Here is a 21,323-nt window from a genome sequence, read left to right as displayed (position 1 = left end):
GATTGTAACTTTCTTTATATTTTATTAATATTTTTTTAAATAAAAATAAGAAAATGTATAATAAGTAAATGAAAAGATAAGCATCTAAGGTTGTAATTTTACACAGAACTTTATATGAAAATTAATTTGTGTAATGTTTATTTTATAGAAATAAATTTATATTTTAACAGAATTAATTAATATTAAATATATTTAACTTTTAAAGATAAAAATGTCAAAGTAAATAACTGATTGTTTAAGTTGTACTTAATTTTGATATTAGTATACACTGGGAAAAAAATGTGATATTTGCGCATTATAATTGTACAGTAAAATAATAATTGTCAAGAATATTATTTTTATACTAATTATTACTATAATATTAGTAATAATAATGATATATTTATAGCAAATGCTTATTAAAATCTCTATTTTGATTATGGTAACTGTATAAGTTGCATAGAATGATATTATGATTATGATCATTTATCTTATTAATGTATCTTCTCGGATTATATAACGGAAATAATTATGCAAAATCTTCGATTACCTTAACTGGACAACTTGCGAGTTTCTGATGAAAGTTTAATAGCGTACCTACATATTTTGATATCTATAAATTCGCAAAAATTAAAAAATCTTTATCTATATTGTTATTTAATTGTACATTTGCTTTGAACTCAGACAAATTGTGTTGGAATTTGCACTACAATAAAAATTATTATTGATCTGATTGTGAATTGATTGAATGTAAAGCTAAACGTTTCGTAATATCGATAATCTTTCGATCTTGAAGCATGACGATCGAAGGTTTCTGCGGGTCGGGACATTAACAATTCGCGATCTATCGCGCATGCGCACGCCCTGGTCCTGTCTACCCACAACGGATTCTGGCGAGCAGTACAGCATGTGGATATAACCAGTCCTGGACGGACGGTCAATCCGGTGTCTTGTGAACCGCTCGCTCGGTCAGAATTGATCCGTTGGATCCGACGCGTGAGCAAAGTCGCCGGGAAGAAAACGAGACGGAGGAAAAAAGTGATCTAGCCGGTGTGCAAATTTCGGATTACCCTTTTCTCGCGAGGTAACAGCTACATTTTATAACTTTTTTTTCAGACTTTCCTGTAAATTTATTTAATTTATTATGCGTATGTATTTTTAAAATGTATATTGATTCTGCAAAAAGTATTAAATTATATGAAAACTTATATAAACATACAATGAATTTTTAAATATTTTAAATTAATAAATAATTATAAGATGTATTATTTTAAATTAAACATCGCAACAAATTAAAAATTGATAATTGCACGAACATAAGAAGCATTTGAACTAATAATAATGATTACTTACAATCTAGACACAAATAAATAAATTAAATCTGATTCACTAATTGTCTGTCAGCAAATTAGCAGTGTCAGAATTACCAATTAATATTAATTATCTTTGCATAAAATTGCCTTTGCAATTATGTCTGTTTGTATGGAATTACTATTAGTACACTGGCCGCTGCGCTATCGGTCCCGTGTAGCAATTAATCTTCCGTCACTGAAAATGCCTCAGTGCTTTTGAATGACTGCAAACAGCGGTCGTCATTATGCCGCATATGTCATTGGTTAACACGCCATGATTCCTGATGTTACTATGTTGAAAAAAAGTTTACTTCAATCTCAGTAATCATTTATAATCTTTATTTCAACTTGTTATAAAACAGAACTCAGTACGAAGTTAGTTTTCTCTGAAACTATATTGTATATGACACAAAACTTATAAAATTTTTATGTATGTCACTGTTTTAAAATATGAATTAGATACAATAAATTTTATAAATCTAATCTTATATTAGAACATATGGTACTGAAGCGGAAAACTGAAAATATATTTTTACGTCTATGTTAATTGTAAGTTAAATACAATGTACTTATGTTACAACTTATTTCCGCGCACGCACACACACACAATGCATTAAATTTTAAAAAATTATAAAAATAATTTTAACACACAAGCTTTGCATCAATTTTTAAGTTTTTATATATTTATTATAGATTATATATAAAATATTTCACAATTATTTTATCAATATAAAATTATGATTTTGGAAAATAGGCTTATTATTTTAACGTAATACATAATGAAATTAAATTTTATTTTATAAGAACTTTCTGTAAAATTAAAAACGCGACAGTGTCATATAGAATAATTTGATAGTAATTACAAATCTTCAATGTCGACTGGAACTTGTCCCGTCAAGCATACGTAATACGGTGAACAGATGATTGGAGATAGACGGAAGGTCAAATCCCACTTTCCGTCTTCACGGATCTCTCAACCATGTTAGGTGCGTTTTAAAGACCGCTCAGAATAAATACCAATATACATAATTCATGTGTCACTGTAAACGTTACAACGTTCATTAAGAGCTTCGTAAGCAATGCATTATACATAAGAATAACGTTTAAGAATAAACGGAAACTCTTTGACACTTTGTGTAATATATTTTAAGTTGTCAGTTATCTCATCTTCATTAACGTGATATTTAATTAAGGAAAAAAGACAGGAGTGAATTATTGAGATATGAAACAAAATCGTAATTCTTAAATTGCTCTCTTCTACTATCTATCTAATCTATTTATCAGCAGTGTTTCGCAAGCGGTATATTTTTACACAAAATTGACTTGTAAGAAAATAAATAAGAGAGATTTTGAGGTGAGAAAAAAATGAGGACGCGCGGACGCGCGATACGACGAAAGTAGACGTAAAAATAGGCGCGAAGCCAAAAACTTATTGGCTCATAAAGCTTCTTACCATTGAGTTGATGCTCCAAAAATAGAGCAATATATTTTTCGCCGTGTTTTTTTTTACAAGAAAACAATAAATCTTACAAGTTTTAATTTTTTAATACTGACAAATACTACTTAACGTTAGAATTGAGATAATGTTTTTATGAAAAGCATTCAATTAACATATGATTAATGCATTGTTTTTATACGTTTAAATTTGTTAGGAATATACAGCTGTTGAAAACAGTTAATGGCAATCACGTGTGCAAATTTTATCTTGGCACTGTGCAGACGTTAAAATTCACGTTTCGTTTATTGCACGTTTGCAAAATAGCATTTAGAAGCAATCGTCAAAATGCCATTAAAAATCTACTATCCACGTAAAATGCGTCGACTGAAAATCTGTTGGTCGAGATGTAAATAACGGCATAAAGGTGGATGGGTTATATTTAAACTGGTTAAACAAAGAACGAGGAATGGCGGTGAACGAAGAAGGAGATGAGAAAGAGAGATGAGATAAGATGAGATGAGATGAGATTCTGGGCGCCAGTGACTGGATCGTTGCCACCCACGTGATAATGTCAAATGTCATTTTTGCCACAAATTTGTACGAGATTGAATTTTACAATTCTTTTCTGATCTCCTTTGTATGTGCATACACATGTAACGTTAATAAATCAGATATGTGAGAATTTCTTCTTGAAAATCATAAACTTAAATATTTACGTACGCAATCAGTAGTAATATTATATGTTTTAATTAGTAATTCAAAATAATATATACAAGAATTTAAAGTGATAGCATTTTTTAACAATAGCATTTGAGACGAAAACTTCTCAATAAGACAAAAATCATAAAAATTTTACATAAACTTATTTTTTGTTTTAGAATTATTTTTAAATTTGACATAAATACTTATAAAAAAGTTGTAATTATTAAATAGTTAAAAATTGTATGAATGGGTAAATTGTTTTAACCATAAAAGTTCAAGAGAAGAATGTTGTATCTTTGTGTAACTTTTATCAGTATGGATTATATAAATATTTAATAAATGTCTTTGACACGAATGTCAGCAAAGAATGTTTTATATTGTCGAAATTCAATGAATACTCAATGGGAGAAACTCATGGGATCTGACATATTCGTGTTTACAGTCGTTTGCGCAATTGTGTTGTGAATGCAAACACAGGACTTTCTCCCATACAGTTGACACAGTTGTAATTCTGTATCGTTTATATGTTTCACCATTTCACACACGTTCAATAAAACCGGCACTATAATCAGTACGATTCCGCAATTAATAGTACCAGACAGCAGACGCGCCACATCGTTGAGTAATATTTGAGTGTAATAATACGGCTATGTAAGACGTAGGACAGTGTATTCGTACTGTAGCATTGCAGAAATGTTGAGATGCGTCAATATACCAGTAACGACGTAACATAATCACGTAGTTGCAACACGATCTCTTATAGTGTTTAGAATAATAATGCACTTCTTCGTACTAGTTCCTTTTCTTTCAGAATAATTCTTACTTACTCTCAATGATATAAATGATTTCTACGGCTACACACGTGCCCTCATATAACTTCACCAAGATTTAAAATCTGTATTTTTAAAAATAAAATATTGTTAATACTGATATACATAACCGTACGTCAAATTTTGGATTTAAAATCCGAACTATTGTAAACCAATTTGTTCGAGGGAGTATTTTGCTATTTTACAATCGAATTTTACTACTTTGAGACGAAAATACATATGATCTCGTAATCTTCCAACATGATTTGTTTTATTTACGAATAAACATCAGCGAAAAGCTCTCGTCATGAAATAGAGTACGTGAGTCACGGATTTGTTCTCTCTTGTAACACGCTTAAAAGTGCTTCTTATATCGACGCCAGCACAATTAAATTTCATTGAATTGGCCAATAAGATAAAGTTTTCTACAACTTTTGTATTTTTTTAAACATTCATTTATAATCTTTTATTTTCTGTTTTTGCTCGGTGTGAGTTTTGTATAGTATTCACTTTAAAAATCGTACCTTTTAATTATAGTTTTGAGAAATAGTTAAATATAATAGAGGATAATTGTTATTGTATATTTGTTACAATAAAATATTAGTTATATTAACGACAGCGATTTAATCTTTGGACTTTAAATTAACATGATTTATAAGGAAGAATAATATAATGTTTTTGCCAACAAAAAGAAGGACACTAAATTTTATATGAGGAGACTATATCGTTGTGGACCAACAAAGTAATTTTGTGGTGCAAATAATTTTTTTTCTTGTTTTCCTTCCATCATCTATTGCTCGCAATTTCTTCTTATATTTAAACGAGACGAAAGTGATTGCGCAAGAATCACGATCAGTAACACGCAGGTGCATTCTGTAAGCTGAAATTATTATTTCGTGACCCGGTAGCCAAGAGTATATTTTTATGCGTGCAAATTAGATTCACAATTAAAAAGATAGGCAAAACGCAACTACAGATATGAAAGCTATGTATCTATCGGGTCTGAAGCACAGAACTCGAACAGAGATTAAGTAGCTTTCTTGGAATCAAATGAATCGCAGTCATCGTCGTTTCGATTGACACGATAACCTTGGAGGGCACGATACAATGTCACTAACGGTGACTGGCTAACTATCCGCTTAAAGCAGTTACAACATCGTCGATTATCAGTGGCATAACTGTCGCGGTTGACAATTATACAAAACTATTTCAAATTTCTAATTGATTGTATTGTTTGAAAAATGTATTGATTTTATTATTTTATAAAACATTATCCATCCTTTTTAAATATAATTTGCAAATATGATTTAGCCATTATTGTTATAATAAATTAATTTTATCATACGATTTCTTTTTCTATCGGACAATTTATTCACTAATTACGCTGCTGCAATTGATACTGCTAATTCGAGCCGATCAAGTAGTTACGTGTGCTCTATATTAAACAGGAATGACGCGGTGTGCTTTGAAGTCAACTTATAACATCGTTTGAAAATTAAATTGTGCAATAAAACCGAGTTTGTGAATGATCTTGTTATCGTTTTTTTTGCTCTCTTAAGTTTTTTTACAAATCTAATACTGACTACTGAAATTATGCATGTTATCGATGTTTCACATACATATAAACATTATGTCACACAGAAACAAAATTAATAATGATATATTACAATACATCACTAAAAGGATAAATTATGATAAAAATATAATTAAATCTAAATTAAATCTAAAATAAAAATATAATTTTTTGCATATTAATCAATATGTAAAAAAATTTTTAAGACATAAATATAAACTTGAAAGTATCTCCTATTAGGTGGCATAGCAGTTTTTACAATGTTTTATATTTTGTCATAATTAATGTTCTCGTAACATAATAAAAAATAAATTTCTGAAGAATTGCGTCCCAAAGCATAGTAGGATACTTTTCCTTTACCACAAGTCATTTGTACAAAAATATTTGCAAGTTAATGTATATAATGATTCCTAGAAGCCTTTCACTTTGATGTGAAACATTTTTTTGTTGATTATACAAATACCATATGCTGTTTCGTAAGACGCAACATGTAGTGTGATTATATATAAAAGTTAGATTTGTTTTTAAGAAAAGGCCATGAATGTGTGGACTATAAACGATTTTTATATTTGTAATTATCTAAACGGATTATGTTTATATTAGTGTTAATAAAGTGCAGTTAAAATGTTTAGTTTTTGAAAAATAAGGGGGATTTTGAGAAATAGTCCTTCTAAAGCGGTATCTATTTTCGCTATCAGTATTGGCAACTTTCTTGTATAGTTTTATGCTGCATATATTTTTATTCACGTATAATGTATGTATAACATATATATATATATAATAAAATTGTTAAAACTTGAAATAGTTTATACGTTATCATTATCATTGATATGTTTTTCTTTAACGTAAACTTTTAATAATCTTGATAACACGAATGCGATGTCATTAAGAACTCGTATGTTATAATCAAGGCGATATTCGTCGGAGGCGTGGAGGCACGCACAATGCTGTAATTGACCTTGATCTGCATTTAACTGACCTTGGACCAATTTTTCTCTGAACTTGTCTTCAATAAGAGACGCCTGCTATTACCAAATTTGGATAGCGATATCTTCTTTTCTTGTAGTACGCTTGATATCCTAGAATTAATTGCGTAATAGTCGCGCTAGACTTCTCATTCCAGAGACAATCCCATCAACACCGTGCGCTTCGTGATTTTGGAGATCATATGAATGCGTACCTCTTTAGCTGCTGATTCTTGGAAGCCGCTCCTTGGCCCCCTAGCCTCATTCGTATTGGTGCCTCCACCGGAATAAGCATGAGACCATTTGGCGTTTCCGCTGATTTAGTTTCCAGATCTCATCCCCTTCCAGTCTTACATGTTTTAGACGGATCAGTTTCCACAGAACTCGATATTATCATTTTATGTTTATTTCCAATGTAGTTTAACTTTAATTTTGATTTAACTTATTCTCTTTTTTTTTTTAAATTTAAAAAATTAAACCAAAATAAAAGTAATGACATTAATGTCAGTTTGTAAAGCATAATGTGATAATATTTTGTATAACGTGTGAAAAGTGTAAAATAATTTAAACATATTTACTTGAAAATATTTTGTCAAATGACCAATGGTATATTGTGAAACTGCTTTTACGGCTAAGGTAAAATTACATGCGCGACGGAAATCAGGAACCTACACCCACTCGGACCTAAAACTGGCCGGCCTGGTCACGGTTGTTGCGTGAGTCTTATAAACCGGCTTCGAGTGGTGCGAAAGTTTCTGCGAAAGTCCATAGCTCTCTACAGAGATCCCAAATCCTAATATCAATTCTATTTATAACTCCACGCATCTATAAGTAGCGCATTGCAGCAAGAAATGTCCGTCCATGCCGTCGTTCCAGTTACTTGATATGATCCAGAGATCTTATCGTTATCCAATGAATATTAATAATTAGAGATAAATTGATTAATGATAAGTTAAATGATAACATTAATCGGAACGTAAATTAAACCTTCCATGTTATCCATTGCAGATTTCGTGAGGCAGGGCTTAAGAAGAATACAATGTCAGCAGCCGTGAGGGAGCGAACGACGTCGCACACCAGCAGAAAGCTCGTGAGTCATGGCGGTCCTATATCTGGCCAGAGAGACGGAGCAGCCACGGCCAGCAGCCTCGAAAACAACTTGGGTAAACCTTTAAATGTGCCACCAGAGCTGTAACCCTATCCATCTGTTGTTCGTTTCCGTTTCTCTCTTTTTCGATCGAACGAATCCGCGACCTTCTTACTCGCGATGTTTTTATGCTTGCAAATTTTTAGGAATAAATTAATTACGTGCACGTGCAGCAGCACGAACAATTTATCAAACTTTTGATGATGTAATTATCTTGAGTTCTCTTTTTTACTGCTGATAGTAATATTTCTGAAATAAAATTGATGTAACACATTTAAATCTAAAACTCAATATACTAAAAGTTAGACATGGCACTCTAATTAAGGTTGACCGTAATTATTCAAATAATCGGATTTATTTTCTTATTTTTATTTTCCTCGTCGATGAAGTGTTAAATTGATTTGTTTGCCTCTTTCAGACGCACTTCTCGAGGATCTGCAGACGAGTGTCTCGAGAAGCGCCACTCCTAGCCGAGACAGAACACTTCAAGTCGAATATAGAGCACCTGCCAACCCTACCAGAGTAATCTCCGAGGGCAGGTGAGAAAAATAAGTTAGACAACAATCCGTAATAATGCATCTCTTAACCAAGTAGAGCCCTTTCATATATAAAAGTATGTTGTAGTAAATTTTCAGATTAAAAATTATTTTCTAGATCCGTATCTCCGTCTCGTTCGAAGGTGACTACCACTGAAAAATTCGTCAGTAGCGGTCCAATTGGCACATCGAGTGGTATACCGGGACTGGAACATCTGGAGGCGGAGCTGCAAGATGTAAGTTTTTAAATTGAAATAACACGTTTTATTAGAATATCATAAACTAAATTCAAGTTGTTCAACATCGCTGGAAAATATAGCCGCTTATATGTGAATTGAATAACAATTTTGGATTTAGATAGATCTACTTTTAGAGAGAGAGAGAGAGGGAGAAAACTTGTTGCGCGAATATAAAGTCTTTTTTTTTAAGTTACAGTAATGTAAAATTTTTTATTCTTTTCAATATTATTTAATATCATGTTTCTACTTCACAAAAAGAAACATTCCCAGTTAATTAAATCATAAAACGTAAAATATAAAAGTTAAATTTAAAGTGCGAGTTATAGTTCCTCATTATTACTTACGGTACAAAGAATGGATGTTAGCCCGGGGATAAAATCTAGGAACAGGAAAGAACGATAATCTCGACACGCATCGGATGAAATCACGTCGACGTCGACGGTGCTGGTTCTTAAACGAAAAAGAGAAAAGAATGCGTTGCGTGATTAATGCATGCAAGAAACTAGTTTCGCATACCGCGCCATGCGCCCTTGTAGAGATCACTGCTGTTGAACAGAAAACGACTATTACGATTATCTGACATTAATTAAGTGAAGCTACTTAGTAGCACGTAAAATTTTCGATATAACTCGCTTAAAATTATCGAACAAAAGCAACAAATTCGATGCAAATTATATTATTTAACTAATATATAGATTTTTTTTAAGCTCAAGTGCACAAAAATTGTATTATTTTAAAATTATATTAATTTAACCCTCGGAGAACACACTGGATCGATTTAACCTATACATCAACTTTGTTCGAAAATATCTTTAAAACAGTTTTAAAGTTGGCAGGCCTAAGAAAAGCAACAAACAAAACGACAAAACAAACAAAATATTTTTAGAAAAATTTCTTTTTTTTTCGTAAATTTTTTTAACTATGTTCATATTTTTAACTCAATTTTTAAACTATATGAATTTATTCTAAAATGTTGGAAGTTTATTTCATAATTTTTGGCGAGCAATCGGATTGATTGTCTTTAAATGGCAACAGATAAAAAAGTGCACAGAATCACGTTGACCCAGAGTGTTCACCGTGTTAAAAAAAAATAGGTGTGTTCTCCGAGGGGAAAGATGATTATTTTTTAAATAAATAAATAAAATTATATTTATGTGTTCAATATATGTGTATCTCTGTTACTTGAAATTTAAATAAATGAAATATCACCTGAGAGGAAAAGATAGACAGAAAAAAAGAAGTATTTTACTTATTGCAGTTAAAACGCAGATTAATAGAAAATCGATTAGAATCAGTAGAACATACCGCGTGCCCAACATTATTATCAACAGTGGATGTACAACACCCGCTACATTATACATATAAATGAGACGCAATAGATTGTTAGACGCAAAGTATGAAATCACGTCTACGTTAACATTCACCGAGTTTTATGCGTCCCGCTGGACGCTGCGGCTCCAATTATATGCCACGCAGATTGCAATCGTTGATGCATTTGCCCCCGGGTTGCAAATACCGGTGCATCTAGCGAACATTCAATGCTACATCTTGCTACACTAGAATACACCAGGAATAAGCGAGATCACTTTTATATTTGATCTTACGTTTCTCGCTATATACCTTCGAGAACCGATCAAGCTTTAAGCAAAAGTAAATTCGTCGGTCGTGTAATTACACTATAATAGTCGCCCGCACAACTGTCTAATTTGAAACCAAATTATGATCGCTCGATAGCCATAATTACGCCACTCCCTCGCCTTCGCATTTATCCACTAATCTTTGGCCTTTACGCGAAGTTTTGCAGAATGCTTTAATATTATAAATTAAGAGAATCATTGCTTAAACACAGCAAAATGTTTATACAAATTTTAGATTTTTTAACAATCGTTGTAAAAGTTAAAATCTATTTTCGTCTTTCAGTATTATTAATTTTCTAATATAAATATGATGACACGTATTTCTTATAATAGCGATAAAGAATGGGATTTGTATTTTAAATACGTGTCATTCTTCACTTTCTAAAATACTTGTAAAGAACTTTAAATACTTCACGTTTCTGAGTTTGACCATCTGGTCAGGTAAGAGAGAAAATAGTGAAAACGCATTAAAACGTTCTGCTGGTAATGGTGTTCAGGACAGCTACGTAATTGTAGTAATAATATTACCATTTTACGCGATATATTGAACATTAGAGCATCATGGCGAGGCACAGAATCAGTCTTGCGTGTAACGGGGGCCCGAGGTAGGTAATTGCAGCGTTCGCTGGTCGTATGGCTTGTAATCTAACGTTCAATGAAAATAAATTGGTTTGCTCTTACACTCCTTGCACACCAGCCGGATATATCTTCAAACTAATGGGCTTTAAGATCTTTAAGCGATGTTATCTATCGTCATCTGGAACGTCTAGGAGTCTAGGTCATAATGAAATAATCTATAAAACTCTCACGCGTCTTATTTACATATTCCATACAAAAATATTCTACTGTCAAGAAAAGCAATCACTCAACTTACTTTTCTTCTTCTAATCGTTATCTTCAACACACACAAAATATTTTTTTTTTAATAGTTTTAGAATATGCTCATCATACACAAATTTTAGAAAAATTCATCCTTATATTAAGAAGGATTTGTACCCTTTTGAAGAATATTATAAAAATCAATCGAAGAGAAGTCAGAATAATAAGTAATCTAATTTTTACTTTAACTTAATATTCTTGCTTAAATTACTAAGAATATATGTATTTTGAGTAAATGTAATTTGATGATTAAGTGATGAGCTGACGATAAATTTGAGGATGTAAATTTATGAATTATTAAAAATAAATGATCTTTAATTAATTCAAGTATACATTTTCTGTACATAGAAGTTTCTTTTAGCTAAATATTACTTATTTTAAGTAAAATGATGAATGTATTTGAAAATTATTCATCAGGAAGATTTGCAAAGATAACTATTATTTAAAAGAAGAAAATTAAAATATGCATAATTGTTTTTTTTAGCATGAGAATTATATTTTTTTGTGTATAACAGTTTGTAAAATTATGTGTTAAAGTTTGATCGTAGAATATAATGTGTGTTTTATTTATTATTTAAAAAAGAATAGAATTTGTAATTATATAGCATTTATATAAAAATTATTTATTAACTTATAATTTATTTAAAATGATTTATCTTATATATAGTATTCTGAGAATTTTACTGCATAGCTGCATTTTGCAGTTGAAACAACCATCGGCCATGAGCCGCTCTGGGGAATTCAGGTGTTGTTACTGATCCGCCCATGTCTTACACGTGGGACAATAATCAAAGTCTTATAAGGAGAGTCCGGCACTGGCACTACCCACGCATTGCTCGCACTAATTTGTTACGATCAGATCGTTGCTATAAAAACGGATGACCTGAATGCCTAAGCATACCGATGATGCGAGATTTTGCATTCGTGACGTCCATTTTCTTCTTGCGTTTGCAGGTTCAACCCGGTCAAACCAAAACGGTAGCTTACAAGCAGGTGTCGTATCACTATAACAAGGATTTGGACGGGAAGTCAGGTGAGGAAAATTTCTATTTTTATGAATAGATGTAGTTACATGACAATGTTATACGTATTGTACAATACGTGCTTACTCCAGAGCATTCCGTAGAGTTTAGCGTACTGTCGCTGTAACCAAGCAGATTCCTATCGGATTCCTTGAATTAACCGAGACAAGTAACATCGCGGGGTCGCGGTGAATAGCGCGCGAACGTGAAACGATCAAGGAAGGTAGGGGAGCCAGTTGCTCGTGTCACACCTTTTAAGGCGCGCGACGGCCTTGCAGGTTTACGGTTAATTGACAATGAAAAAAAGCACGAGTGGATCGAATTTGAGGGTTATTCGCATCTTTGAAGCGATTCTAACGCGAGGAATATTACAAGCGAAATTACGCCGCTCGTATATTTAGTTGTACTACTTTCGAAAGAGAATGAACAGAGGCTGAAGTTTCAAAGTTACATCTCCGGCTTTTATGAAATTTAATAAAGATATTCCTAAATATATGTGTAGAAAAGAATTCTTTCGTAAAAAATTGAAAGTGAAAATTGAAAGAAAAATTTAATGAAAATAATGTTTAAACTAGGGACACATGCGAAGTGATTATCCATCATCCACCATCGTTTCATACTTTTCATGCAAAATTTAAATATTGAAACATGTTTCTTCATAACATATCATTAAATTTTAAAAATCCACACAAAAATCTTTTCAAGTCGTTTGAGGCAATTTCCGACTATCTCCGTCACACACTATGAAAATCAGACTCATACACACGGGTGACCTTTTCGAAACTTTATTCAGCTCCGCTTTAAAGAAGTATGCTGGTAGCAAGGGGGTCTTCCTTGTATCTCTGTATTTGGCAGAGACGGCACGTTGTAGCTCATGTTCTTTGCGGTCACGCATAACACACAAGCACAGCCATATTAGGACCGCTTATAGCAGAAGGCTGACCCGATTTCTTCGTCTCCGCTGCTCTCCCAAAAGAAAGAATGAAAGGTAAGAGAGAAAGATCGCGGGGGAGGTCTAAAGAGCTAGTAGAGGATGGAAGTTACTACGTATACAAAAAGGACAAGAATGTCAGACCATTGAGAATATTCGTCGACCGGAGATGTTTGTTACCAGCCAATAAAATCCACTACTGGAGTTATATATTAACGTTATGACACTCGGAAGATCGAATCAACAACGCGTAAATCACCGCAACTTATTGGCACTTTATTATTTAGAGCACATCTAAATTGATTTATAACTTTCCATTGCGTTGTTCTTCTAAATTCCTATTATCGCATTTTTGACAATCACAATGATAACATCTCTCCATGATTTATTGTTTCAGATTCATGGGGCATATCAGAAAGCAAACAGCCACTCACTGGCGCGCCCTTGATGTGAGTATATATTTCTGCTTCTCATAAGTTCCAAAATACTTTCGTTTTCTGAATGAATGCCAAGCGACTCAGTCGCGTAACATATATTTCTCCCGTTTCCGTCAAAATAGAAATAAAATAATATTTCTCAATTGTAATTTATTTACGAAAGAAATTTATTACGGACGATCCGATGCAAATAATCTGTCTACAACTATTTTTATAATTTATACTAAACTTTCGAAATATAAATATAAATATATATATATATATAAATAAATTAATACTTTATATACATGTATATAAATTCATACTTTATATCTATAGGGACGACATTCATGAAAGAACTTACGAGGAAACTAAAACTCTAGCGAGTCCATCATATTCATATCAAAGTCCAGAACCGATTATTAAAAAATCAGTGGTCAATAGAGAATTGGTAAGCAAAATCATATTACACATTTTATTGTTTATAGATAATAATAAGCAAGATGAACAATTAGCATTAATATAATTGTATTTATTAGGTCTATGGCGACAGCTCAACGTCTCGTTCGAAACAAACTTCGCCTCTGCCAGGAACTCAAAGAGATGTCAAGTTCGTTCACGAAAGCAGTATGTATCTTATATAGAACATTAAAGAACAATTATTTTCCACATTTTGACAATTATAATAAACAAAGAATCTTTCATTTCTCAAGGTTACCAAACTGAACCACGATCGACTCAAAGCACGCAAGAATACAAAAGCATCGAGTATGGAGTACCATCGCCAAGTCCATCGATACCGATCAATCTGGCACCCGGTCCAAACACAAAGGTAACCACCACCATCAAGACGTATACCTACGAACTACCGGGAGCGCCGGAGACATATCTACCAGGTAGTAGCGTGCCAGGGAGTGTCGTACTGCCCCGTGATCAAACGATCACGTACACACTACCAAGAAGCAGCGGAACTACCACCACGACAGACAAGACAATCAGCTATCAGACCATGACGGAGAATGTGCCGGGTACACCGAGATACTCACCGACCGATGTCACCGAGAAGTCCGAGAAGACCAAAACTATACATAAGGAAACAAAATTTTATCATGAGGAACAGCCTTCTTATGGTTATCGTTCTGCTCCGCCAACGAATATGGAAACTAAGACCACCGTGACCGAGAAGTATTACCATGATGGTACTTATCCTAATGGTTATGGACCAGGCGATCGTACAGACTATTCAACGACCATATATCAAAATCAGCCACCTACCGTAAGCGAGACGCACACCAGAACCGTTAATCGATTCGAAGAATACAGATCTGGCAGATCACCGTCCAGCGGACGTTATCCCGACAAACCAGATACTCCGATAAAGACGAGTTATTATTCGCGGCAGGATACCCCGCCGCAGCCTAGCACGACAGTTTACAAATTTTCGAATACTACGACGACAATACCACCGAATAAGAATGCCGACGATCACGAAGTCCTTTTACCGAAACGATTTCCAACTAGGTCCATTGCCAATGGCGAAGGACCACCGAAGAAACTGGAGGATCTCATGGCTTCGTTCTCTGACTCTGAGGTAAAGTAATACTATTTGATTGAGATTATTTACATTTTACAGTTAACCCTCCGTCTGTACACTTATTTTCACTAACGAGATCTGTACACTGACCCCTTTTTGTCCTGTTCCTTTTTTTTAAATGTTAAATACGTGCAAAAAATCTGCAAAAATTCCTAATTACTCTTGAGTGACTACATTTAAAATTTTAATAGTTATTTCCATCATTTATTAAAGGAGAGCCAGGCTCCGCCTATACCAGTCTTGTGGTTACATATGTAAAAATTTCGCTTGTTTCCTTTTGGAGTCACTGTACAGACGGAGGGTTAATAAGCCTATATATTTTGTTTCTTCAGCGAGAAGTATTAGAAGATATAGAGAGGCAAGAGCGCCAAAGCAAAACAGAATCTACGAAGAAGAAGGAAGTTGATTTTCTTCCCCATACACCACCTAAAGTTAAAAGCAAGAATGTTGCTGGACCACCGGTTTATTATCCTCCTGGTTCGGCAGAGTTCACTAAGAAAGAAGAATCTAGCGCAGCCGTGTCACAATCTGGTGTAAGTCATTATATGAATTTATATGACATGGGCAGTATTAAATTGATTAGTGATTATTTTACTTATTTTGAGCATTAAAAGTATTAACAATAGTGCTTTTAATAAGTATTTAAAATAAGTATTAATTACTGACCAATTTACTATTGCCCAGTGTTACATTTTTATATTTAATGCATTACGATAAAATGGTCGTTTGTTTTGCTTAAAATTTGCGATATCTTATTATTTCAATTTTTGTATTTAACATTTTCTAGGGAGAGTGGCAAAAGGCGAGTGGAAAATATGAATACGAAGCTTCTAGCAAAAGTAAAAGCAAAAGTAGCAAAGGAGGTGCTGTTGTTCCAGTTTGCCTCCCGTTATGCTGTGCGTTGCCATGCGTTATTATGTAACTTATTATTACATTGACAAATTAATCAAGTACACGATATGCACAAACACACACAAACGATATACACTTGTTACTATAATATAATCAAAAGAAATTAGAGAGGTTAATGTAAAAATATTTAGTCTTTGAGCAGAGTTTTATAACTTTCACCATTTTTTCTTGCCAATGTAAGGATCGTTTATTTGAGTTGCTTATCGTGCTTTCTCTTCTCTCATTCTTTAAATCGTATATCTATAATATTTCACTTTAAATGTAAAAAAACATACTTAAAAAACAGTTCTGCGTATGTGTTAATATTTAATACATGACAGATTATGTAATAAACAAGTAATCAAAACAAATCATGTTGTTACATGAAAGCGAACGTCGTTAATACACTATGTTAACATATTTATAAATATACTATAAATACTTTAAAGTTATTTATTTTATTTGTATTATTACAAGTATTATTTTTTATCTAATGGCAAATAAGAATTTTTTAATGTACTGCAATATAACATTTGCTATAATGAAATGCATAATACGAAATGTTATGTCTGGTGCCTTCTGTACATTTCTCAAGTCTATTATTACATGTTACATTTTATGATATATATAAACAAAATAAATAATAAAATTAATTAATAACATATAATAAAATATCTTAGTAATTAGAATTTTTATTAATACGCAGATATTTTTATATTTTTATTTACATTGTTTATGTAAATCAACAATGTATCAATGTTATGCAATGTAAATTTTTCACACAAAAAAAAAACAAAAAATATATATCACAGCATTTGTAATTAACTATCTAAATCAAACTGTAAAATATCATTAATTTTCAAATGATACAATAGTAAAATTTTTTACAATTAATAAATTTTATTGACGTATTATATTTTATATAGAAAATACATTAAACTTTAAATTATTCTATAAATTATTTAAAAAAATGGACTTGCAAAGAAGATAAAATATGACAAATATTGTAACAAGTAGGATAAATCAATTTTAATCATACAATACTACCGTGAATTATGGTGCTATAATAATTTTAGTACATAAAAAAGAACTATGTGAAATGAAAAATATTGCGAACGCAATCATGCACATAACATTGTAGGTACATGAATAAATATATATTTAAATATTATGTGTAATTCTTGGTGTAATTATATGTAAAAATTGTGTTATATCATTACATATAACATTGCGAAGCATATGTATCAATATGTATGGTAATAATAGATTGTACTTTAATAAATTTACTGATGTTTCTAAACAATACTTTTCTATTCATGAGTTTTGTCCATGTAGATACCTTTGCGGGACAAAAATGTTGTGTAAAAATTAAAACATTTAATAAAAATAAACTGCATATACTATAGCCACGCAAAATATAGTATCCTGAAAAACAATATGCAATTAAGTCCGAATATAAAAGTAAGATATTTGGACATTGTATAATAAATTATATCCAAACATTTATCTCCTTACATTGATGAAATTATCGTAGGCATATGTATCAGCTTCTGCATCCCAAATACATCTTGTACCTATTTTTACACCAGCACCGTGTTGCTGTCCCAAAATCACATTGACAATATATTTATACCTTTTAAACTGTAATTCTGTAAAAATAGCATGAAAAAGAGCTATATAATAAATATATTTATGAGACTTTAATATCTACTTCCACTAATGAATTAACTAATTCTTTTTTTTCTAATTCTAAGAATTAAAATAAGATAAAGAATAAATTAAACCAAAATCAAGGTTAACCTACATTGGTAACAATAAACATAAATATAATATAAATTTAAATTGTGTACATAAAAAGGATAAAGATATTACCTTTAATTTTTCTTTCAATAATATCTGCTATATCTTTGGTCCATTGAGCAGCTGCCTGTGCGTCATATGATTTTGTAGCAAGTTGATCAAATAACACATCATGTATTATCTCCTTTGCACTTAGAGGCTTAAACCTGTGTTAAAAGTGTATTTAAATTTTTTAAATAATTATATCTAGAATTATACTTTAAAGATATTAATTGTAATAACAATTTTACACAAATATAAGAATCTAGATCTATCTTTAATAATTACTTATAACAATAATTTTTCAGTACAAATATCACTATTTGTGATTATAAGTTAAACTGACATACTTTTCATGAAGATGCGGTCGAATTTGATAAACTGGTTGTTGAGCTGTCTCCTCAACGGGCTCAACCTCTTCGAGAATTTCCAAATTCACATGTTTCTTCTCTTCCTCTTCCTGTGCTATATCCACTTCTTGTACGGGGTTATGTTTCACAGAATGTTGCATTCGTTTTGCCTCTGCCATTTATTATATAAATAATTTCTCGTTAGATCATCCTACTGACTAATCGGATTCAAAGTTGTTTACCTACAATGGCAACCAATGGCAACACTATCAATCGATGGACATGTTCAGTAAAATCAAAACATTGAGTTGTCTTGTAATACCTAAAAGCAGAGAAGAACCTGATAGCGATCATCGCGTCGTCTTAGGTGTTTTCATCCATCAGCGCCTCACAAAATGTGCACATTGAACTATGTAGTCAAATATCTATGAATCCCGTAGGTAATGTGCATGACTTTTTGGGTCTCTTCTATGCTATTTCCACGTTTATTTGGTTCTGTTTCATGCTATACCCGTAAATTTTACAATTATATGGATTCATATTTTACATTATTTGCAATGTATTACACGATAGCGGAAACAATTTCGATTTTTGAAACATGAATACATAAAATATATTAATATATTGCTTTAATTTATCCATTAATAAGAAAGTTATTAAAGATAAATATAGATTTTTAAAAATTATTAAACTACAGTTATACCTTTTTATATCTAATTTGATATTATAGCAAAAATATATTTAAAAAGCAATTAACATTTTTTTAAATTATTCTTGATAACCGAATAATCAGATAAATTTACAGTAATTAATAAATATTGCAAACTAATGTTAGTAAGTATTTTTAATACTTTAATACTTATTTTTAATGCTTACTGTTGTTTTTCATAAAAACATTAGGGTCATACATGAAGCCGCTCTATTCCACCGCAGCTTGCGTGTTCACCAGGTGTTTGCAGGTTTATTATGGTTTTTATACTCCACCCTTGGAACTGGGCAATTATATCTTTCTTTATTATTTGCGTAATATTGAGTCGTGCCATTGCAAGGACATCGTCAGTTACCCTAAAATATTTTAATAATTAAACTGAATTTAGATTGAAAACTGATATGAAAGCTGGCAGCGTGTAATAACAAATTTTTGACTACCTATTTTAATTATTCATGTTAATGCAATGGAATGTATATTAATATGCTAACTATATATTTAAATTCTAAATAAATCTTTGGTACTGTTGAAGTTGAGCGATGCTTTGACAAAATGTCAATAACTAGACGATTCAAATACATTATAGTGCGCGTCTTTAAGTCGACATAAATTATGAGATGAGTTAGAAATGTACCGAGTAATATTCAACGTTTAGGACTTTGTATAAGAGAGTGAGTACATATTATGCAAATAATTGTAGATGTTTATATATTATTACCTAAGTTCTAGCAGTTAATAATTAATACTTCTTAAAGATCTATTATATGTTTTGTTATTCTTAAACGTTTGTTCGATATAAAAGTTGTTTAAAGTTACCTTTTTATTAAGTGTTTAAGAAACAGTGAGCCTATTGTTGTTGATAAAACTTAATTTATGCTTGTAAAGTATCACTAACATCATTTTTTTAATTTTTAAAATTTTATTAAATTTTAATAAATGCTTGTGTGCTCACCAATGCGAAAAGATGTTCTGTATTGCCATGTGGACAGCCGGCCTCGTTTCAGATTCTCATACTTGCATCTGGACCAACCGCAAAAAATGACGCACTGTAAAGTCTGCGGTGTGAATCTTCGCAAATTTTTGGACAATTTATTGTATCCCGCTTGAATTTTGCATGCATTTAATTGCGATCCTTGAAGTCCCGCCGGGAACAATGAGCTCACATCCATTCTACAATCGAAAAAAAATCGGAGTAAAAAATTGTTTAAAAATAATTAATTGATGGAATTGTTATTGAAACCTATGAAATAGGTCGAAACGGTGCGAGAACTATTGAGAACTGTCAGAAAAATGATCGAAACTGTTTGCACTTTACGCGTCTCGCGAATACTGTGCCGACGGCAGGAGAAAAAAATTTTGAAAAATAATTAACAAAATTATTTATTAGAACGCATAGAAATGGTTGGGGCTATGTGAGAACTAGCGAAAACTGTCGTAAGAGTAATGATCGAATCTGTTTGCACCTCATACCTCTGCTAAATACAGTGACAGTTGTTGGATTTAAAAAATTGTTTAAAAATAATTAATTGACGGAATTGTTATTGAAACGTATAAAATAGGTCGAAACTGTGCGAGAACTATTGAGAACTGTCAAAAAAGTGATCGAAACTGTTTGCACTTTACGCGTCTCGCGAATACTGTACGGACGGTAGGAGTAAAAAAATGTTAAAAAATAATTAATGAACAAAATTATTATTAAAACGCATGGAAATGGTCGGGGCTATATAAAAACTAGCGAAAACTGTCGTAAAAATAATGATTAAATCTGTTTGCACCTCATATTTCTGCTGAATGCAATGACAGGAGTCGGAATGGAAAATTGTTAAAAAATAATTGACGGAATTGTAATTGAAACCTATGAAATAGGTCGAAAATGTGTGAGAACTATTGAGAACTGTCAAAAAAGTGATCGAAATTGTTTGCACTTTGCGCGTCTCGCGAATACAGTGCCGACGGCAAGAGAAAAAAATTTTTTTTAATAATTAAATAACAAAATTATTTATTAGAACGCATGGAAATGGTCGGGGCTTTGTGAGAACTAGCGAAAACTGTCGTAAGAATAATAATCGACTCTGTTTGCATCTCATACCTCTGCTGAATGCAGTGACAGGAGTCGGAATAGAAAATTAATAAAAAATAATTAATTGACGGAATTGTTATTGAAACCTATAAAATAGGTCGAAACTGTGTGAGAACTATTGAGAACTATCAAAAAAATAACCGAAACTGTTTGGATTTCACGCCTCTCGCGAATGCGATGCCGACGGTAGGAGAAAAAAATTCGATCATTATTCTAACGACAGTTTTCGCTAGTT

General features: G+C 31.9%; 2 protein-coding genes across 3 annotated transcripts; one reads left to right on the top strand and one right to left on the bottom strand.

Annotated features, from left to right (window-relative positions):
• Positions 1-885: 885 nt before the first annotated feature.
• LOC105834537 lies at positions 886-17,405 on the top strand. Its single transcript, XM_028194499.2, has 11 exons — positions 886-1,063; positions 7,827-7,981; positions 8,384-8,504; positions 8,620-8,737; positions 12,211-12,289; positions 13,607-13,658; positions 13,965-14,076; positions 14,165-14,252; positions 14,339-15,216; positions 15,552-15,752; positions 16,007-17,405. The coding sequence occupies exons 2-11, from the start codon at positions 7,858-7,860 to the stop codon at positions 16,139-16,141; spliced, it is 1,908 nt and encodes a 635-aa protein (XP_028050300.2). The 5' UTR covers positions 886-1,063; positions 7,827-7,857; the 3' UTR covers positions 16,142-17,405.
• On the bottom strand, positions 17,120-18,668 carry LOC105834536 (tctex1 domain-containing protein 2-like). Of its 2 annotated transcripts, none has more exons than XM_012677089.3 (5): positions 18,542-18,668; positions 18,300-18,471; positions 17,983-18,116; positions 17,626-17,759; positions 17,120-17,535 (listed from the first exon to the last, which is right to left on the bottom strand). In XM_012677089.3, the coding sequence occupies exons 1-5, from the start codon at positions 18,651-18,653 to the stop codon at positions 17,488-17,490; spliced, it is 600 nt and encodes a 199-aa protein (XP_012532543.1). In that variant the 5' UTR covers positions 18,654-18,668; the 3' UTR covers positions 17,120-17,487. The 2 variants fall into 2 exon arrangements, with proteins under 2 accessions (XP_012532543.1, XP_012532544.1); XM_012677090.3 differs by having other exon boundaries at positions 18,546-18,668.
• Between the last annotated feature and the right edge of the window lie 2,655 nt (positions 18,669-21,323).

Source organism: Monomorium pharaonis, chromosome 3 (genome assembly GCF_013373865.1).
Source record: "Monomorium pharaonis isolate MP-MQ-018 chromosome 3, ASM1337386v2, whole genome shotgun sequence".
Classification (NCBI taxonomy): domain Eukaryota; kingdom Metazoa; phylum Arthropoda; class Insecta; order Hymenoptera; family Formicidae; genus Monomorium; species Monomorium pharaonis.
Note: the sequence above shows the minus strand (reverse complement) of the source record. Positions and strands in the feature narration are given on the sequence as shown.

Bases quoted from the DNA above. Each gene is read 5' to 3' on its own strand.
- LOC105834537 (XM_028194499.2), top strand. From the start codon at position 7,858: ATGTCAGCAGCCGTGAGGGAGCGAACGACGTCGCACACCAGCAGAAAG. The intron at 7,982-8,383 runs GTAAACCTTTAA...TGCCTCTTTCAG, and splicing joins CAGCCTCGAAAACAACTTGG to ACGCACTTCTCGAGGATCTG. The intron at 8,738-12,210 runs GTAAGTTTTTAA...TTGCGTTTGCAG, and splicing joins TGGAGGCGGAGCTGCAAGAT to GTTCAACCCGGTCAAACCAA.
- LOC105834536 (XM_012677089.3), bottom strand. From the start codon at position 18,653: ATGATCGCTATCAGGTTCTTCTCTGCTTTTAGGTATTACAAGACAACT. The intron at 18,117-18,299 runs GTATGTCAGTTT...CTTTTAACACAG, and splicing joins CGACCGCATCTTCATGAAAA to GTTTAAGCCTCTAAGTGCAA. The intron at 17,760-17,982 runs GTAATATCTTTA...CTATTTTTACAG, and splicing joins TATTGAAAGAAAAATTAAAG to AATTACAGTTTAAAAGGTAT.